Source organism: Oscarella lobularis, chromosome 1 (genome assembly GCF_947507565.1).
Source record: "Oscarella lobularis chromosome 1, ooOscLobu1.1, whole genome shotgun sequence".
Classification (NCBI taxonomy): domain Eukaryota; kingdom Metazoa; phylum Porifera; class Homoscleromorpha; order Homosclerophorida; family Oscarellidae; genus Oscarella; species Oscarella lobularis.
Genome location: NC_089175.1, coordinates 5,929,380 through 5,949,434, shown reverse-complemented (window position 1 = coordinate 5,949,434; position 20,055 = coordinate 5,929,380). Strand labels below are relative to the sequence as shown.

The 20,055-nt window shown below is 44.8% G+C and overlaps 3 protein-coding genes across 11 annotated transcripts; all 3 read left to right on the top strand.

The window, feature by feature from the left end:
* The first annotated feature begins 74 nt into the window (after positions 1-74).
* On the top strand, positions 75-6,101 carry LOC136186498 (uncharacterized). 8 transcript variants are annotated; one of them, XR_010669741.1, is made up of 20 exons: positions 75-764; positions 838-937; positions 987-1,099; positions 1,156-1,211; positions 1,263-1,421; positions 1,479-1,676; positions 1,741-2,073; positions 2,135-2,344; positions 2,587-2,898; positions 2,960-3,298; positions 3,348-3,542; positions 3,718-4,470; positions 4,521-4,655; positions 4,710-4,775; positions 4,833-5,074; positions 5,134-5,249; positions 5,306-5,468; positions 5,525-5,551; positions 5,583-5,661; positions 5,711-5,853. XR_010669741.1 is itself a non-coding variant. In XM_065973899.1 (20 exons), the coding sequence occupies exons 4-20, from the start codon at positions 1,089-1,091 to the stop codon at positions 6,009-6,011; spliced, it is 3,726 nt and encodes a 1,241-aa protein (XP_065829971.1). In that variant the 5' UTR covers positions 75-183; positions 656-764; positions 838-937; positions 987-1,088; the 3' UTR covers positions 6,012-6,101. The 8 variants fall into 8 exon arrangements, 7 of the variants coding, with proteins under 7 accessions (XP_065829971.1, XP_065829951.1, XP_065829928.1 ...); XM_065973899.1 differs by having other exon boundaries at positions 75-183; positions 656-764; positions 5,525-5,661; positions 5,711-6,101; XM_065973879.1 differs by having other exon boundaries at positions 75-284; positions 656-764; positions 5,525-5,661; positions 5,711-6,101.
* A 54-nt stretch (positions 6,102-6,155) lies between these two features.
* Positions 6,156-12,296, top strand: LOC136186378 (uncharacterized). Of its 2 annotated transcripts, XM_065973705.1 has the most exons (21): positions 6,156-6,348; positions 6,752-6,805; positions 6,877-7,025; positions 7,082-7,180; positions 7,233-7,294; positions 7,344-7,517; positions 7,575-7,769; positions 7,826-8,002; positions 8,064-8,246; positions 8,307-8,522; positions 8,699-9,010; positions 9,071-9,412; positions 9,462-9,656; positions 9,847-10,605; positions 10,652-10,789; positions 10,843-10,908; positions 10,966-11,207; positions 11,267-11,382; positions 11,442-11,604; positions 11,664-11,800; positions 11,850-12,296. In XM_065973705.1, exons 3-21 carry the CDS (start codon positions 6,982-6,984, stop codon positions 12,199-12,201), a joined length of 3,972 nt encoding a protein of 1,323 aa, XP_065829777.1. In that variant the 5' UTR covers positions 6,156-6,348; positions 6,752-6,805; positions 6,877-6,981; the 3' UTR covers positions 12,202-12,296. The 2 variants fall into 2 exon arrangements, with proteins under 2 accessions (XP_065829777.1, XP_065829769.1); XM_065973697.1 differs by having other exon boundaries at positions 6,752-7,025.
* Positions 12,297-13,779: 1,483 nt separating this feature from the next.
* Positions 13,780-19,909, top strand: LOC136186343 (uncharacterized). Its single transcript, XM_065973649.1, has 25 exons — positions 13,780-13,927; positions 13,979-14,042; positions 14,102-14,436; positions 14,495-14,890; positions 14,954-15,037; positions 15,106-15,239; positions 15,298-15,341; positions 15,395-15,500; positions 15,549-15,686; positions 15,742-15,904; positions 15,960-16,058; positions 16,125-16,429; positions 16,494-16,557; positions 16,614-16,719; positions 16,775-16,911; positions 16,971-17,076; positions 17,148-17,327; positions 17,501-18,253; positions 18,309-18,446; positions 18,508-18,573; positions 18,633-18,874; positions 18,932-19,047; positions 19,110-19,272; positions 19,328-19,464; positions 19,514-19,909. The coding sequence occupies exons 1-25, from the start codon at positions 13,862-13,864 to the stop codon at positions 19,782-19,784; spliced, it is 4,413 nt and encodes a 1,470-aa protein (XP_065829721.1). The 5' UTR covers positions 13,780-13,861; the 3' UTR covers positions 19,785-19,909.
* The last annotated feature ends 146 nt before the right edge of the window (positions 19,910-20,055 follow it).

Here is a 20,055-nt window from a genome sequence, read left to right as displayed (position 1 = left end):
TCTATACGCGAAAAGACTGACACTACAGTATTAGGGCCGTGACGTCATTGTATGACATCATTGACTGCAAGGATGTTGCCTCTTTCTACAAGCAAAAAGCACCTTCTAGGCCGCGGAGTTATTCTAGAATCGTTCGGTCGCTATTCGACGCGAAAGAACGAACGTATGCATGCTCGTCGTGACGTAAGTTGCATGGTCAGCGAATCTGAAGCAAGATGGCTGCCGAACGGGAATCGCCTACACTAAGCGAACGTTCTGCGGCAATCTGCGGCATTTATCTGACTGTAAGCGAAGTCCTTGAGTACACAACGTACGAAACGACGAGCGAGAATCGCTCAAACGCACGAAAATACGGTCGCCGCTGTGACAGACGGTTCAGATCCCTTTGTTCGTCCTTTAGTGGCTCGTAGAAGCATCTCTTACGAGAGTAGTATTCCCGTCGACCAACAGGCAGTCGTCTACGACACTTAGAAATGGTTACTCTCTCGTATGTAGCTACATAGTACTGTATACAAACTCCCAGCTAAATCCGGTGTCTTACACAAGTGATTTACGTCGTAGATGAAGAAAGATTAGAGTCAGAATTAGAAACAATTCAAGATCGTGGACTGAATGATAAATTGGCTCGTACAATATTTTTCCAACTGTCATTTAGATTTCGAGCGCAAAGCGGACTTTGACGTCAGTCGACTACTGGGACGAAGATATCGTAAAGTCAATACCGTAGTCATTTCGCCGTCAAAAATAAGAACAGATTTCTCGCGGTGGGCTATTTAGTTAACAATTAATTCATAATGATTTTACAAATAATTCATAATGACTCTGTTTTCGTTTTAGTGCACTCATAATTCTTTATCGTCGCCCGCGCACGCCCTGGTGTTCTAGCATCCATGATGAAAGGAAGCTATCATCAGGTGACGTCATCCTTCCTACAGAGGTCACCAGACCCTTCCTCCCCCAGCGTGTGATATCGAGACTATATCTAGACAGCCTAGCTAAACTCAAAGTCATTCAGCTTCGTGACCGGTGTGCGTGAGGTCTTCACTGTGGAGTTACGTAGTCTGTATTCTGGTACAGTATAACTCAGCATGCTTCTAAAGTAAGTTCTGTTTGGCGGGCATAGCGACGCGGCATCTCGTAGCATGTTTTCCTTAGGCTTCTTTTCTTCCTCTTCAACGTTGTCTACTCCGAGTTCACCGACTTCAGTCGCCGTATGTTGAATGCACGACCCTCTGCCTATTATAAGCATTATCGTTTACTAGTGACAATTGACTGCAGTCCGTCAATTAAAAGCGACAACGAAACGGCTGTGAATGCAGTGGTCAATCTTTTGTGCGACGGCGACTACTTTCTAAGAGGGGCGTCGGTCGTGTGTGAGGGAAACGCAAGCTGGTCAATTGGACATTCCCAATGCGGAGAAGGTTCTGCTTCACTCTCGAAATAGTTCACTGGAAGTTAGCCAAATTCCCGCGCCGCAGGGATCGACTGTGAACGTGTTCGAGATCTGAAGAATGACACCGTGGGACTTGGGAGAAATGCTAGCAGCGTCGCCGTGGAAGTCGGAGAGAACGCAACAGTTCGCTTTTCGTGCAGCGACGGAAGACGTTCGGTGGGCGTCGAATCCATTAGGTGCCTACCAGACGGCACCTGGGGCAAATCGTCACCAGACTGCGAAAGTAAACGACGAGTCCAATAAAAGAAAAGCAGAACTTCATATGAAGAGTTTTCGTATCTCCTTAGGTCTTACGTCCTGTCGCTTCCTCGGCTTCTCGCCTAACGAGATTAGTTCGGGAGAGGAGTTGCAGGAGAAGCCCTTTTCAATTTGTTCTGGTATCGTAGCATCCGTATGTTTTTTTTTGTGTCTCTACGTCATCGATGGCACGGTCACAGGCACTTCCATCTCATGCGAATCGCTGGGTAGAAGAATACCAGCACGCGGGGCTATATCCACAAATAAAACTACCAATGGGACCGAAGTGAAATTTTCATGCAAAGAAGGATATGTCGTCAATGGCACAGCGAGTCTTGTCTGCTTGTCAGGCAGGTGGTCGAGCGACCTCCCGTCTTGCAAAGGTCGGATTTCTTCTAACTTCCTTCCAAATATTTTACTGTCCTTTGCGGCTTTCTTTTCTAGAGATTCAGTGTAATCCTATTACGCCTCCACCAGATGGATATGCATGGACGTCGTCCGATGGCCGCAGGGAGAAATATACTTCCGACTCGGAATCCGTTGCCTTTCAAACGCTATACTTCGAGTGCGGCGGACAACTTGAGCTTATTGGCCAGTCTTCCATAACCTGTCTCGAGAATGGAAGCTGGTCAGGAACCGTCCCGATTTGTTCAGGTAAGGCGTCTGTTTTGCGCTATAGTTAGCCTGAGTTAAAATGATAGTCATGGCCTAAGGCGCCTTAATTAATATACAATGCAGCCTTTGATGTCACTCTTAAAAGACGTGTACGTCAAAGATTTAAGTACAGAGTTGAAAAGGTTACTAGTAGCTCAGCTAAACACCGTAGACGTCAGTTGAAGTCTAATCAATGAATAAACCCGAATGTACATTTAGTTATGCGGTTGCTCATTCTTTAGATCTTCGTCTGGCGGACGGAGACTCCAAATACGAAGGTCGAATTGAAGTGCATTATAATGGGTCATGGGGAACAGTTTGCGACGAAGGCTTTGACATGGAAGACGCGTTCGTCGTTTGTCGGCAACTCTTTTCAACGTTTCCTGCAAATTTCAAATTAGGTTCGTACTTTGGACGCGGGACTTTTCCAGTAGTACTCGATGATCTACAATGCTCCGGTACTGAAACTCATCTTCAAGACTGTTTGCATCGAGGTTTAGGAGAGCACAGACCAAAGTGCAATAAAGGAAACGAGGCCGGAGTCGTCTGTTTGGGTAAGAGCACGTGCAGTAGGAAGTTAGTTAGGAAGATTAGATAGATGCATGGTTATTATAGATCGGCCGTTTCCGATCCGACTGATCACTAAAGGGTGTACGTCGGTCGAAGGACGCCTAGAGGTGTTCTACAAAGGTGAATGGGGACCAGTCTGCGATGATGAATGGGATTTGCAAGACGCTCACGTCGTGTGCCGTCAACTTGGACTGGGACGGGCTATCGAAGCGTTCTCAGGGCGCGCTCACGATTACGGTTACGGAAAACATTCGATTCTGCTTAATGACCTACGCTGCGATGGGTCCGAACAAGTGCTTGCGCAATGTCGTTCGGAAAAAGGCATTTACGCGCGGGGAAATGAAGTTTGTAGGCACGGCGAAGACGTTGCATTGATTTGTGAAGGTGAAGCGCATCAGAATGTCATTTGCACGTGCGAGTGAAATCTATTTAGATGGTCTATGCCCAATGATAAATGCTACGGCCAACATGTCGTTGACGATTCAGTCGGTCACTCTCAGAAACGTCACAGTGACTCAGTTGTTCTTTTTTTGTAACGTTGGATATAACCTGGTTGGTCCGTCAAACATCGCGTGTTTGGAAAGCGGTCGATGGTCTGATACGCCGCCAGTGTGCAAGAAATCTAACGGTAAGCTATGTCTCATCTAGTGGCAGGAATCAAGGAGAGTGCAACTAGTACATAGCTAAACGTTTTTCGTGCGTAATTTTATCAAACTGATTTACAGTACTCTGCACTCGTAAAGCACATGTTCATTGTTATATTTTTAAAATGCCGTGTTCCTAACCTACTTTTTGTTTTGCAGAGTGCTTGTTCACTGCTGCTTTTTCGGCACTAGCTGTTCCCATTGTCGCTCTCGCTCTCCTCTTCCTAGCAGGCGCTGTTGCCGTCGGCACTTTAGGAGTTTCTGGCATTCGAAGCATCTTTTCTCAACTCGTCATTTGCTTTTTCATTTTTTCAACTGCGTCCGTGCTTGCTGGCAGTCTTATTGCTGTCAACATTCTCTCTCCTTTCAAATGCAAGACTTTGGTGGTAGATTTTGTTATTAATCTATACACCGTTCTCTGTTTTGCGATGTTCTTTGTTGAAACGGTAGCTTACCTCGTCGGCCGAATTCTCTCCAGGCCACCGATTAAACTTGCTATCACTGCCGTCATTGTGATTTTGGAAATCTCAATAGCTGCTATGTCATGTTTCGTTTTGGTTCCGGATGGGAAAGAGTCCGAGGATCATTGCAAGGACGCTCGCACCCGTCCTCTACTTGTCTCTTCATACTTCCTCAATGCAGCACTTGCTATGGGAATTGCTGTTGTTACTTGGATAACGTATTGCAGAGGACTTGAAAGTCGACTGAAGAACAGATCGGTTATTGAGTGTCTAACGGCATCACTTTTTGCTGCATTGTATGTTGCATCGTTATGTAGCTTTCTGTGGGCAAAGGACTGCAGCACAGTGGTCCACTTCCTGGTGATTATTGCTACCTTTCCTGCCTTTCTGACTCTCCATGTGTTTACCTTCATGGCAAGAGGAGCCTTAGCACGCAGGAAGGAGTCAGCAGGTATAAAGAATGATACATTTGGACTTGTAATATTTTTAACTGTCATTTAGATTTTGAGCGCAAACCTGACTTTGACGTTGAAATGAACCCCAAAGTCGACTACTGGGACGAAGATATTGTGAAGGAAATCAACACCGTGGTCATTTCGCCGTCACAAATCCATAAAGAAGAACAGATTGGTCGCGGTTAGCAGTTTAGTTCTTTCTTAGTTAACAATTAATTTATAATGGTTTTCAAAGGAAATTTTGGAGCAGTTTTCAAAGGCAAGCTTAAAGATGCCGATGTTGCAATGAAATCAGTGTTAGGTAAGGTACATTTTATATGTACTAACGTACTGCTGGCACATATATTACCTGTTCCAGATGTGATGAATCGGTGGGAAGTAAACAATTTCGTTCGTGAAGGCCTGCAAATGCGTCAATTTGACCATCCCAACGTGATGAAGCTTCTTGGTATCTGTTGGTCTGACGATCCATCCAGCCCCTATCATCGATTTCCACTCATCATTCTACCCTACATGGAACTAGGCGATCTGAAAGCGTACCTTCGCAAACGCCGACCACGAGGATCATTGCTATCGCTGAGGGACGATAATCCACTACAGGTTTTGAGGCGCTCTTTTCTAATTAGACCTCAATGAACGGTATATGTATGATTTTGTAGATGATGAAAGTTCCCTTGGAGCAGCTCGTCAAATTTTCGTTGCATATTGCTAAAGGAATGGAATACATTTCTAATAAAGGAGTTGTTCATCGAGATTTGGCAGCAAGGAATTGCATGTACAGATCAACTCGAACTTTTTTTAAAATAATTGTAATTGCCTTATTTCATAAAGGGTGAGCTGGGATTTGGAAGTCAAAGTTGGTGACTTTGGTCTATCGAGAGTAATGAAGGCAGGGAAGGACTACTATCGCACAGGCGAAGGCGGACAGCTTCCTGTTCGATGGATGGCGCCTGAATGTCTTCTTGAGTTCGTCTTTACGACCAAATCGGATGTGGTACGTAGCATCTAAAATCATGATTTATTGTTTAATTAATTGCTTTTAAATTGAAGTGGGCATTCGGAATCACTTTGTGGGAGGTGATGACTCTTGGAATGATGCCGTATCCAGGTGTTTCGAACCACGAAGTAGCTGCTTTCGTCATGTCAGGCCAGCGTCTAGAAAAACCAAATGAATGTCCGTTAGATGTGTAAGACTCCACGACTTGTCTTTTTTTCTATTTTTCACTTGCTTTGCAGGTATGATATTATGCGTCTGTGCTGGGCAGGCAAACCTCATCAGCGTCTATCTTTTTCAAAAATTGTTCAATGTTTTGAAGAGTATCTGACCGAGTTGAGGAATTATGTAAAGCCAAGTGCAGGCTTTGTTGACCCGCACTCGCATTGGAATATGTCTGTTGCCAAGGAAGTGACTGTGGCAGTGCCTCAGCTGCTTTCAAAGAGTGAAGATAGAAAGCCAAAGGACAACCGAGCATCAGATCTGGCCAGTAAAAATTTTGGCGCCATGTTTACCTTGGGCCTGGAATCAGTTGAATGTTAGATGCACTCTCGTATTAGTGTGTTCTTGTTTTAGTACTCTTTACGGTCTGTGATCTGTTGACACTTGAATACAGTAGTTGAATACAGTAAATGTTTATACCTAACGCGCGCTGATGTCATGTCGCAAAGTACGAGTGGCGTTGAATCGAATCTTGTGGAGCTCCTACTTCGCGTCGAAGGCTTGGATGCAATCCAATCCCTCCTTTCCGAGAAAACGAAGAGCGCGCTGGAACTCGCAGCGATATAATCCTCCAGCTCGTCCGCGCGATTCGACATCGAACTCCATGAAGGAAGGTTACAAGGAGCTCAACGAGAGTACTCTTGCAAGATTTCGTACGGTATGTAGATTTGAAATTCGCATGGGCTAGACCACACTGAATTTCCTTGTGAATGGCTTATTTACCGCTGAATTTCCTTGTTGAGCCCTCAAATTTATTAAAATTGAGCCCTCAGATTAAATAAATTCAAATTGAATAAATTTGAGCCTTTAGATTTGTTACAATTGAGCCTTCAGATGTATTACAACTGAGCTCTCACCTTTATTAATTAAAATTGAGCTTTCAGATTTATTAAAATTGAACCCTCGGACTTATTAAATTTGATCTCTCAGTTTTATTTGTTAACATTGAACCCTTAGCCATTACGTGAGCTGCTCCAACCATTAGAAAATCATACTATAATATATGTACACAAACGAGAGTCAAAGATCTAGCCTCATTTTCCAATTTTCATTAACTTTAGATGAAGGCCTGCTTCCGAAACGATGAAGCAGGAATAGCGACACGAAAGAGAAGGGTATATATTGATTGACTCACTTCTTTGTCAATGCCTATATCGGCATCTCGACTAACTAGTCATAAAATTAGATAGACTAGAACAATTAGCAGCGATGTGGATGTCATGCGAGGATCGCAAAACATTTACTGGATATAATGTCATAAGCGTAAAGCCAAAGAGATACGTGCACAAGAATGAACAGATGGACAAATGACAGAAATAACCCTGGAAGCTGGAAGTTAGTCTCAGTTTCAGTTCCACTTCCTGATTTGGAACCAACATATACATAAACAGCCTAAGTGAACTGAGAGTCGTTCAGTTTGCCGACCGGTGTGCAGGAAGTCTTCTTTACTGTGACGTTCCAATGATGGAGTCACTCTGCAGGATTTTAGAGTAAGTTCTGTTTGGCGGCGTAGCATCACAAAACGTTTTTTCTCCCCCTCAGGCTTCTTTTCTTTCTCTTCAACGTTGCCAGTGTCTACTCGAGCTCAAGTGACTTCAGTCGCTGTATGCTCAGTGCACGACCTTTTGCCTTCAATAGCATTGATGTTACTAGTGACAGTCGACTGCAACCCGTCAATTCAAAGCGACGTCATTTCTCCAAACGATACGGCTGTGAACGATGCAGCTGTCAAGCTTTTGTGCAACCGCGGTTACGTTCTTAGAGGATCGTCGGTCGTGTGCGAAGGAAACGCAAGTTGGTCGATTGACTATTCCTTTTGCAAAGAAGGTTAGCCTGCACTATCTAATATTTTCACTGGAAGTTAGCCCAACTACTGCGCTTCAGGGGTCGACTGCGAATATATTCGAAATCTGAAGAATGGCACTGCGCGGTTTAAAAGAAATGATAACAGCGTCGTTGAAGTCGGGGAGAACGCGACAGTTTGGTTTGCGTGCAGTGATGGAAGCCGTTTGGTAGGCGTCGAATCCATTAGGTGCCTACCGGACGGCACGTGGGGGAATTCGCCACCAGAGTGCCAAAGTAAACGGGCATCCATAAAAGAATCAGCAAGTATACAGTATATCTTGTCGCCTTAGATATTACGTCCTGTCGCTTTCTTGGCTTTTTGTCCAACGGCAGGATGTCGACTAATTCGTCTTCGTTTGGAACAAGAGTCCGTTTTCACTGTAATCCTGGCTTCCGTCTTGTCGGTTCGAAATCTATAACGTGCAATTCGTCTGGAGAGTGGTCTCACGAAAAACCCTTCTGCCGTGGTATTGTTATTGTATATATCTTCTTATAATCTTATTTTCATGTCATCGCGCTCGGTTACAGGCATTTCCATCTCGTGCGAATCGCTGAGCCCACGAATACCTGCACACGGAGCTATATCCACGAATCAAACGGCTAACGGTACCGAAGTCAAATTTTCATGCAAAGAAGGATATGTCGTCAATGGCACAGCGAGTCTTATCTGCTTGTCAGGCAGGTGGTCGAGCGACCCTCCGTCTTGCAAAGGTCGGATTTCTTTTAACTTCCTTGCAATTATTTTACTGTCCTTTGCGGATTTCTTTCTAGAGATTCAGTGCAATCCTATTACGCCGCCACGAGATGGATATGCTTGGTGGACGTCGTCCGATGGCCGCAGGGAGAATTATACTTCCAGCCGCTCGGAATCCGTTGCCTTTCGAACGCTGTACTTCGAGTGCCGCGGACAACTTGAGCTTATTGGCCAGTCTTCCATAACCTGTCTCGCGAATGGAGGCTGGTCAGGAACTGTCCCGATTTGTTCAGGTATAAGCGCACTATATTTAGCCTGATGATGAACAGTTCCTCAGAAGCCAATAAGTCTCAGGACTTGCGTAAAGAGGCATATAGATCTACTTATCTCTTACTGCATGAGTCATCATGATCCGCATGGCATCTCAAGTTCTCTAAGGCATTTGATTGTGCAATTGCTCATTCTTTAGATCTTCGTCTGGCGGATGGAGAGTCCAAGTACGAAGGTCGACTTGAGGTCTATTATAACGGGTCATGGGGAACAGTTTGTGACGAAGGCTTTGGCATGAAAGAAGCGTTCGTCGTTTGTCGGCAACTCTTTTCAACCTTACCTGCAAATTTCAAATTTGGTTCGTACTTCGGTCACGGAACTGTTCCAGTAGTGCTCGACGATCTACGATGCTCCGGCACTGAACCTCATCTTCAAGACTGTTTGCATCGAGGTTTAGGAGAGCACAGACCAGAGTGCAATAACGGAAACGAGGCCGGAGTCGTCTGTTTGGGTAAGACACGTACAGTAGGAAGTTAGTTGGAAAGGTTAGGTAGATGCACGGTTATTATAGACAGACCGTTTCCAGTCCGACTGATCACTACTAAAGGGTGTACGTCGGTCGAAGGACGCCTGGAGGTGTTGTACAAAGGTAAATGGGGAACAGTGTGCGATGATGACTGGGATTTGCCAGACGCGCGCGTCGTGTGCCGTCAACTTGGACTGGGACGGGCTATCAGAGCGTTCTCAGGGCGCGCTCACAATTACGGTCCCGGCGAGCATTCGATTCTGCTTAATAAGCTACGCTGCGATGGGTCCGAACAAGTGCTTGCGCAATGTCTTTCGGAAAAAGGTATTTATGTGCGGGGAAATGAAGTTTGTAGGCACGGCGAAGACGTTGCATTGATTTGTGAAGGTGAAACGCATCAGAATGTCATTTGCACGTGCGAGTGAAATCTATTTAGATGGTCTATGTCCTATGATAAATGCTACGGCCAACTTGTCGTTGACGATTCAGTCTGTCACTCCCAGAAACGTCGCAAGGACTCAGTTGGTCTTTTCTTGTGACGCTGGATACAACCTGATTGGTCCGTCAAACATCGAGTGTTTGGAAAGCGGTCGATGGTCTGATACGCCGCCAGTGTGCAAGAAATCTAGCGGTAAGCTATGCCATCTATATAGTAGCAGGAATCAAGGAGAGTTCAACTATAGCAAAACGTTTTTCGTGCGTAATTTTATGATTTACTCTGTAAGGAGCTCGTCGCATTTCTAGCACTCGTAAAGCATATGTTCATGTTTGAATATCTTTTAAAATGCCGTGTTTCTAGTCTATTTTTTTTTGTTTTGCAGAGTGCTTGTTCACTGCTGCTTTTTCGGCACTAGCTGTTCCCATTGTCGCTGTCGCTCTCCTCTTCCTAGCAGGCGCTGTTGCTGTCTGCACTTTAGGAGTTTCTGGTATTCGAAGCATCGTTTCTCCACTCGTCATTTGCTTTTTCATTTTTTCAACTGCGTCCGTGCTTGCTGGCAGTCTTATTGCTGTCAACATTCTCTCTCCTTTCAAATGCAAGACTTTGGTGGTAGATTTTGTTATTAATCTATACACCGTTCTCTGTTTTGCGATGTTCTTTGTTGAAACGGTAGCTTACCTCGTCGGCCGAATTCTCTCCAGGCCACCGATTAAACTCGCTGTCACTGCCGTCATTGTGATTTTGGAAATCTCAATAGCTGCTATGTCATGTTTCACTTTTGTTCCGGATGCTGGCGGGAAAGAGCCCGAGGATCATTGCAAGGATGCTCGCACCCGTCCTCTACTTGTCTCTTCATACTTCCTCAATGCAGCTCTTGCTATGGGAATCGCTGTTGTTACTTGGATAACGTATTGCAGAGGACTTGAAAGTCGACTTAAGAACAGATCGGTTATTGAGTGTCTAACGGCATCCCTTTTTGCTGCATTGTATGTTGCATCGTTATTCAGCCTTCTGTGGGCAAAGGACTGCAGCACATTGGTCCAGTTCATTGTGATTATTGCTACCTTACCAGCCTTTCTGACTCTTCATGTGTTTACCTTTATGGTAAGTGGAGCCCTGACACGCAGGAAGGAGTCAGCAGGTATAAAGAATGATAAATTTTGAATATATTTTCAAGTGTCATTTAGATTTTGATCGCAAAGCTGTCTCTGACCTTGATGAAACCAGTCCTGTCGTCAACTACTGGAACGAAGATATTGTAAAGGAAATCAACACAGTGATCATTTCGCCGTCACAAATTCATAAAGAAGAACAGATTGGTCGCGGTTAGCAGTTCATTTATTCTCCTTATTAAAAAACAATTAATTGCTTTTTAAAGGCAATTTCGGAGCTGTTTTCAAGGGCAAGCTGAAAGATGCAGATGTTGCAATGAAATCAGTACTAGGTGCATTCTTTCTCATATCTACTAACTGCTGACACATAGGTATATTACCTCTTTCAGATGCGATGAATCAAAGGGAAATAAACGATTTCGTTCGTGAAGGCCTTCAAATGCGTCAATTTGACCATCCCAACGTGATGGAGCTTCTTGGTATCTGTTGGTCTGACGATCCATCCAGCTCCTATCATCGATCTCCACTCATCATTCTACCCTACATGGAACTAGGCGATCTGAAAACGTACCTTCGAAAACGCCGATCGGGAGGGTCAATGGTATCGCTGAGGGACGAAAATTGTTTACAGGTTTAAAAATACTCTTTTCAGAATTCTAACCATCAATGTATTACGGGTGGATTTTTTAGGCGGAGAAAGTGTCTTTGGAGCAGCTAGTTAAATTTTCGTTGCATATTGCTAAAGGAATGGAATACATTTCTAATAAGGGAGTTGTTCATCGAGATTTGGCAGCAAGGAATTGCATGTAGAAATATCTACACACTTATTTTAAATAAATAATTGTAATTGCCTTGTTTTATGAAGGGTGAACTGGGATTTGACAGTGAAAATTGGCGACTTCGGTTTATCAAGAGTAATGAAGGCAGGGAAGGACTACTATCGCACAGGCAAATGTGGACAGCTTCCTGTTCGATGGATGGCGCCTGAATGTCTTCTTGAGTTCGTCTTCACGACCAAATCGGATGTGGTAATACAGTATCTCGAAATCATGATTTTTGTTGTTTAAAATTTCTGTTTGAATTGAAGTGGGCATTCGGAATCACTTTGTGGGAGGTGATGACTCTTGGAATGATGCCGTATCCAGGTGTTTCGAATCAGGAAGTTGTCGATTTTATCGCGTCAGGCCAGCGTCTAGGAAAACCAAATCAATGTCCTTTGGAGATGTAAGCCTCCAAGATTTGTCCTTTTCTCTACTTTTCACTTGCTTTTCAGGTATGATATTATGCGTCTGTGCTGGGCAGGCGAATCGGATGAGCGTCTATCTTTTTCAAAAATTATTGAGTGTTTTGAAGATTATCTGACTGAGTTGAGGAATTATCTCAAACCAAGTGCAGGCTTAGTTGACCCGTATTCGCATTTGAATCTACGCCATCATAATCTGTCTGTTGCCAAGGAAGAGACCTTGACAGTGCCTCAGCTGTTTTTAAAGAGTGAAGATAAAAAGCCAAAAGAGAAACAAACATTAGATCCGGCCAGTAAAAGTATTAACGTTTTAGGACGGATTGGCGCAATGTTTACATTGGGCGCTGGCGAACTTGATGCACTGGAATCAGTGGAATGTTAGTGTTCTCGTTTTAGTACACTGTGACGTATACTGGCCGGAAGCGTAGATGCTGGAAGCAGAGATAAATAGAGTAGAGAGTCATTGTTTATACCTAACGCGCGCTGATGTCATGTCGCGAAGTCGAAGTGGCGTTGGATCGAATCTTCTGAAGCTCCTACTTCGCGTCGAAGGAGACCAGATAGACTTCGATGCAATCGAAGCCCTTTTATCCGTGGTAAACAGCCGAGAAAACTCGTAGCGCGCCGAAACTCGCCGCGATAAATCCTCCAGCTCGTAGGCGGGCGATTCGACATCCAACGCCAATACTACATACGAGACGGCAACGCTCTCCAACTTCTCCTCGATGAGCTCGACGCTCGACGCTGCACGACGAACGTTCGAGCGCAGACGTGGAGCACGGATAATAAAATAGACCCGTGCTTGGAGCATCGTTGGCGAATTGCTCGCGAAGAGCACGCACAACGTTCGCGAAGCGATTCAATTCGGTTTGACGATGAAAGCGCTCAATCGACTCGAAACGACGACGGACGCGGCGACCGCTGGTGAGGTCCCTTTAGGATTTTTCTTTCCAAATCCGTTAGGGCAGCCATATTCTAGTTTACATGAGTGAGTTATTCTCTCATGACTGTGACAGCCATATTCTAGTTTACATGAGTCAATTATTCTCTCATGAAAGGTAGGTTGCCTTTGAGCGCGAAAATCTTTCAATACAGATATTTGAGTAACCGCAGAGTCAGACTCCTCGGCCGCATTTTTATTCAACCGGAGAGAATGAAGGAACAAAGCGGCGACATAGTGGTGAAGACTCGTCCAATTAAATTTTCTTTTGCATGGCGTTTTCAAGAGGACGCATTGCACATAATGCGTCAGTTGTCATAGCTGTCGACTACTGCATGTAGAAGCTGACTTGAGAGAGCTTTCAATTAGATACGCTGGTACAGTAGTGAACAAGAAATTAACGTAGAGCGGATCTCGTCAGGCCAAAGGCGCGTCTCATTTCGGACAAAAGGCCGAGGTCCGTGGTGAGGGAATAGTCACGGCTGAGGCGCTGATTGATTTCCTTGTCTGCCTGAGGGATCGATGATGAATCGACCAGCCCTCGTCTCGCCTTTTCCTGCTTCACTTTTTCATGTGAGAATAACATTCTCGGAAACCGCCATCAGATTAATCATGACTTTACTGCTCAGGGTTCACGTACAAGTACACTAAAGGCTTGTCGCCTCTGGTCCGTACCTGTAACTGTTGGAGTGACCTGCTGGGAGTGAAGACAGACAAGCCTAAGGGCAATTCGATAAATGGTTGTCACATTCCAGTCTAAAACGATAGGCCGGCTTGATTAGAATGAGTGCGCACCGCGCCGTGCGCAGCTAGTCTTCCTCCTGTCACTGGCAATTGTATTCCTGCACTTCACACTCGGTTCATACATATGGTCTACAGCAGTTGATTTTTGCGGTTGTCGCTTCCGCTATATACGCCGAAGAACTAAACATAAATTTAGAACTCAAGGTCACTTCAGGGAGGAGGAAGTAGCACCCCACCGCTAGTGACGTCACTAAGTTATGGAGATGACGGACTTCCTGCCTCACCCGCCCTCGAGCGAACCGAGGGTATACATAAGAACCAAGAAACGAGAGAGGGACAGCATTCGCAGAGAATACAAATGCATTCACTGCGACTACAACTTTGTACCCTACTCATTGGAGTGTGGCTCGGTCAAGCTGCAAAGGTTTGTACTAAAAACGACACCCGGCACCCGTCAGAATGTCATTCTATACAGCTACACAATGAAATGACGGCAGACGAGCTGGCTCGACTGCTCGGATCGAAATCTCTTGACGAAAGTAAGACGGCTTAATTGTACTGTGTGATTATGTTACTAGTGGGTTGCGGCTTCCCTTAGTTCCCGACTACGACCTTGTGACCCCATTTCAAGTCGACGAGCACGGATTGTTTCACAGTAACGATCTATCGACGATTCACTTGCGAACGCGACGATCCGACTATCATCTCGTCAAAGACGTACCCGCTCATTTCAAAGTGCCGGCGTTCGGCGACGTGCACACCTTGGCCGTCTCGCCTAATAACGAACTGCTGTCGCCGGGCTTTATACTACAAGTCCATCTCGATAATGGCAAAATCGACACGCACTACGAATATACTCATTCGCAGTACGTCGGTACGGTCCGTGGCGACGAAGACTCTCACGTGGCCATAAGCAATCACGGCGGAAATCTCGTAAGAGCACGTCACCGTGCTTCTAGTCGTATAAGTACTTACTACTGATTCTTTTCAGATGGGTGTGATCATCGCAGCTAATGTGACCCTGATGCTTCAACCTCTTCCCGACCATCACTCGACCGGAAGCGTAGCCAACCCGGACAACCACACGCACATTGTTTACAGACGGCAGGCAAACGACGACTTGCCTACGCTTCCTCCGTACGGACTAGCGAGGGGATGCGACGTCAGCGAATCTATTCCTGCGGAAGATTACTTAGAGGCGAAAAAGTTCAGACAAGCAATGCGACGCGGAGAAGTTGTACCGGGTGAACTTCAAAATAAATCCAACAGTGTCACCCAGCAGCAATACGTTGTCGAAGCCATCGTCGTCGGAGATAAGGAGCTGCTTCGAAAATGGAATGCCAACGTTAGCAACGTCAAATATTACATCATCACCTTGATGAATATTGTAAGAAATTTTCCGATATGTCTTAACCTAGTCTGACTGGATGCATGGATGGCTTGCTTATAGGCATCGAGCATGTACAATAGAAACAAGCTTGGCTACGACGTTCGACTTATTCTCACCCGAATAGCCATTTTTCAGTCCGAAGGGGTAAGCCAAATTTCTACAAAGTGACTTAATTAGTGAAAGCATTTACTTATTATTCTGCTCCCTTACAGGCTCAACGCGACCAACGTTTGTATATATCGCATAATTCAAAGACGACGCTTGAGAGTTTCTGTGACTGGCAAGCAAGAAATAAACCTGCAGCAGACAGCAGACTTGCCTACGATCACGCCTTTCTATTTACGGGGTAAAAATCTTGTCTAAGCAGAAAGCAAAGGCACTAGATTTAAATGTCTCTGCAATAGTTACGGATTGTGCTTTGGCCGTAACGAAGACTGCTGGGAACTTGGTGCGTATTGTATACATCATCAAAGAAAGAAATAGTAACAGTGTACTATCTAGGTCGCGCCTGGGTTCAAGGAATGTGCCGAGATAAGTATGCCTGCTCCGTTAACGCCGACAAAGGCATGCAGCTGGGATTTGTTTTCGCTCACGAGCTCGGACACAAGTGCGAACTGAATTACTGATTTCTAGAATTTACTAACCAGAATTTTAGTCTTGGAATGTCTCATGATGGTGCGAACGGAAGGTGCCGCGCTGAGGATGGCTACGTCATGAAATCGAGCACGGGGCTAGCCCAGCGTATTTACCTTTGGTCGAGTTGCAGCAAGAACTATCTGCTCAGCTATCTCAGGTATATTGAACCTGATTCTTAGCGGAAATAGAATAACATTAATTTGTTTATATAGTAAGGGCGATACACAATGTCTTCTCGACAAACCAAAGCATTTCTTTTCGTCGTTCGGAAAAGACTACTATCGTCGGCCCGGCAGCATCTACTCCGTCGATCAACAGTGTAAATTCAGTTTTGGTTCACAAGCTACGTTCTGCAAAAAGGAGACGCGAGATTATGTAAGGCAAACGATGGTCTAAGTTGGCGTGAACTGAGAAACAAATCTGTGCTTAGAACGTGTGCGATAGACTCTATTGCGATGACAAAGACTGGCCTCGATGTGTAACGACATACACAGGAGCCGCTGACGGAACTCCGTGTGGAGATCAAAAGGTACAGTACAACTACACGAGTATCCTCTTTCTTCTCTCTTACCAGAGCGTCTTCATTGTTAAACAGGTGTGCTATAATAGGAGATGCGTAGACAAAAACCGTGCGTCCGTTCCACAATTGCCCGAACCGAGCATGTTCAATCCGAGGCTCCGTTACAATGATCCCGACGGCGACGGCGTTACGCTTACGGATCCTGTGGATACCGTGGATCCTGATGAGCCGACTGCAGATCCGCCGACTCCCGAGTGCATTTCCGACCCCAGTCGTGCCACTGTTCATGGTCAGTGGGGCGCATGGTCAGCTCCGTCAGTGTGCACTCGATCGTGCGGCGGCGGATTTCAGAGGCAGAATCGCTCTTGCGACAGGCCAGAGTAAGAACCTAAACACAGCATACAGAAATGATTCGAAAACTCATCGCGTCTCTTTAATTAACAGACCCCAAAACTGCGGTCAGGAATGCTTTGGCGACTCAACCCGCTACACTATGTGCAATACGCAGGTATTTTATCTAATTGTATATTTGGGAAATGCTAATCGTTGAACACTTTTCTTTAGACTTGCCAAGACAAAACCGATCATCGTCTTCAACAGTGCCAAGATTTTGGCGAAGTATATTCTTTCGGTGCTCCTAAAGCAGTCGTATTTGTTCCAAACTACGATGGTATGCCTCTACTCGAATTTGTCCAAAATAACAAACACTAATTATCCGTTCTCAGTCGCTGAAGCCGATCGATGCATGCTCTCGTGCAAATCCCCCAGTAACGCCACGTTAACTCTTGTTATTTCTAAAGTCAGAGACGGAACTACGTGCGACCGAGACACAAACGACCGATGTCTCTCGGGAAAGTGCGTGGTAAGGCCAAGAATTCAAACATATAGGTGCGCTGTATAATAGTTTGCACGCGTCTTTAGTCCGTTGGATGCGATAACATTATGGGATCCACAAAGAAATTCGACCGTTGCGGAGTGTGCGGGGAAAACGCCAGCTGCGGGTCCAACGGCATTATTGATATGCCAGGTCAGATACATTGCCTCCGCCCTTACTTCTATTTTGCAAAGTCTTTTATACTAAATACGTAATCTATTTAGGTCTATGCTCTATGATAAATGCTACGGCCAACATGACTATTCAGTCGGTCAAAAACGTCACAATGACTCAATTGGTCTTTTCTTGTAACGCTGGATATAACCTGATTGGTCCGTCAAACATCACGTGTTTGGAAAGCGGTCGATGGTCTGATACGCCTCCAGTGTGCAAGAAATCGAACGGTAAGCTACGTCATCTAGTGGCAGGAATCAAGGAGAGTGCAACTAGTGCACAGCTAAACGTTTTCCGTGCGTGGTTTTATCAAACTGATTTACTCCTCGTCTCACTCGTAATGTTTTCGTAAAGCGTATGTTCATTTTTGAATATTTTTAAATGTGCTGTTTTTGTTTTGCAGAGTGCTTGTTCACTGCTGCTTTTTCGGCACTAGCTGCTCCCATTGTCGCTCTCGCTCTCCTATTCCTAGCGGGCGCTGTTGCCGTCTGCACTTTAGGAGTTTCTGGCATTCGAAGCATCGTTTCTCCACTCGTCGTTTGCTTTTTCATTTTTTCAACTGCGTCCGTGCTTGCTGGCATTCTTATTGCGGTCAACATTCTCTCTCCTTTCAAATGCAAGACTTTGGTGGTAGATTTTGTTATTAATCTATACACCGTTCTCTGTTTTGCGATGTTCTTTGTTGAAACGGTAGCTTACCTCGTCGGCCGAATTCTCTCCAGGCCACCGATTAAACTCGTTATCACTGCCTTCATTGTGATTTTGGAAATCTCAATAGCTGCGATGTCATGTTTCGTTTTGGTTCCGGATGGGAAAGAGTCAGAGGATCATTGCCCGGACGCTCGCACCCGTGCTCTACTTTTGTCCTCATACTTCCTCAATGCAGCACTTGCTATGGGAATTGCCGTTGTTACTTGGATAACGTATTGCAGAGGACTTGAAAGTCGACTGAAGAACAGATCTGTTATTGAGTGTCTCACGGCATCACTTTTTGCTGCGTTTTATGTTGCATCGTTATGTAGCTTTCTGTGGGCAAAGGACTGCAGCACATTGGTCCACTTCCTGGTGATTATTGCTACCTTTCCTGCCTTTCTGACTCTCCATGTGTTTACCTTCATGGCAAGGGGAGCCTTAACACGCAGGAACGAGTTGGCAGGTATAAAGCTTTAATGATAAATTTGGACTTGTAATATTTTTCAACTCTCATTTAGATTTTGAGCGCAAACCTGACGTTGACTTAGTTAGAACGAGTCCTGCAATCAACTACTGGAAGGAAGATATCGTAAATGAAATCAATACAGTGGTGATTTCTCCGTCACAAATCCATAAAGAAGAACAGATTGGTCGCGGTTAGCAGTTCAGTTATTCTCCTTATTAGTTAACAATTAATTGCTTTTTAATTAATTAAAGGTAACTTCGGAGCTGTTTTCAAAGGCAAGCTGAAAGATGCCGTTGTTGCAATGAAATCAGTACTAGGTGCATTTTTTCTTTCTTGTATCTACTAACTGCTGACACACATATATTACCTGTTCCAGATGAGATGAATCAAAAGGAAATAAACGATTTCGTTCGTGAAGGCCTTCAAATGCGTCAATTTGACCACCCCAACGTGATGGAGCTTCTTGGTATCTGTTGGTCTGACGATCCATCCAGCTCCTATAATCGATATCCACTCATCATTCTACCCTACATGGAACTAGGCGATCTGAAAACGTATCTTCGAAAACGCCGAGTGGGAGGGTCAATTGTATCGCTGACGGACGAAAATAGTTCACAGGTTTAGGAATAATCTTTTCAGAATTCTATCCATCAAGTATTACGGGTGAACTTTTAGGTGGAGAAAATGTCTTTGGAGCAGCTAGGCAAATTTTCGTTGCATATTGCTAAAGGAATGGAATACATTTCTAGTAAAGGAGTTGTTCATCGAGATTTGGCAGCAAGGAATTGCATGTAAAAAATTAATCTACACGCTTATTTTAAATAAATAATCTTAATTGCTTTATTTCATGAAGGGTGAACTGGGATTTGACAGTGAAAATTGGCGACTTCGGTTTATCAAGAGTAATGAAGGCAGGGAAGGACTACTATCGCTCAGGCGAATGTAAACAGCTTCCTGTTCGATGGATGGCGCCTGAATGTCTTCTTGAGTTCGTCTTTACGACCAAATCGGATGTGGTAATATCTCGAAATCATGATTTTTGTTGTTTAAATATTTCTGTTTAAATTGAAGTGGGCATTCGGAGTCACTTTGTGGGAGGTGATGACTCTTGGATTGATGCCGTATCTAGGTGTTTCAAACCACGAAGTAGCTGCTTTTGTCATGTCAGGCCAGCGTCTAGAAAAACCGAATGAATGTCCATTAGAAGTGTAAGACTCCACGACTTGTCTTTTTTTCTATTTTTCACTTGCTTTTCAGGTACGATATTATGCGTCTGTGCTGGGTTGACGATTCTGATGAGCGTCCATCTTTTTCAAAAATTGTTCAACGCTTTGAAGGGTATCTGACAGAGTTGATGAATTATGTAGAGCCAAGCGCAGGCGTTGTTGACCCGTACTCGCATTGGAATATGTCTGCTGCCAAGGAAGTGACCGTGGCACCGCCTCAGCTGCTTTCAAAGAGTGAAGATAAAAAGCCAATGGAGAAACAAACATCAGATCCGGCCAGTAAACGTTTTTTAACGCTTTAGGACGGATTGGCGCAATGTTTACATTGGGCGCTGGGAACTTAATGCACTGGAATCAGTGGAATGTTAGATGCACTCTATTAGCACGGATACTAGATCACGTGCTTAAAAGAAACGGTCCGAAATCATCTTTAGGATTATGAAAGCATCGCTTTCTTAAAACGACTATCGGTAGCATTACTTAGGCATTTCCTAACCTGTTGATTGAGATAGTGCTTCAAGCCCAATTTAAAAATCGCCGGATCATTACTCTCTCTTATCATGCCCGGAAGCG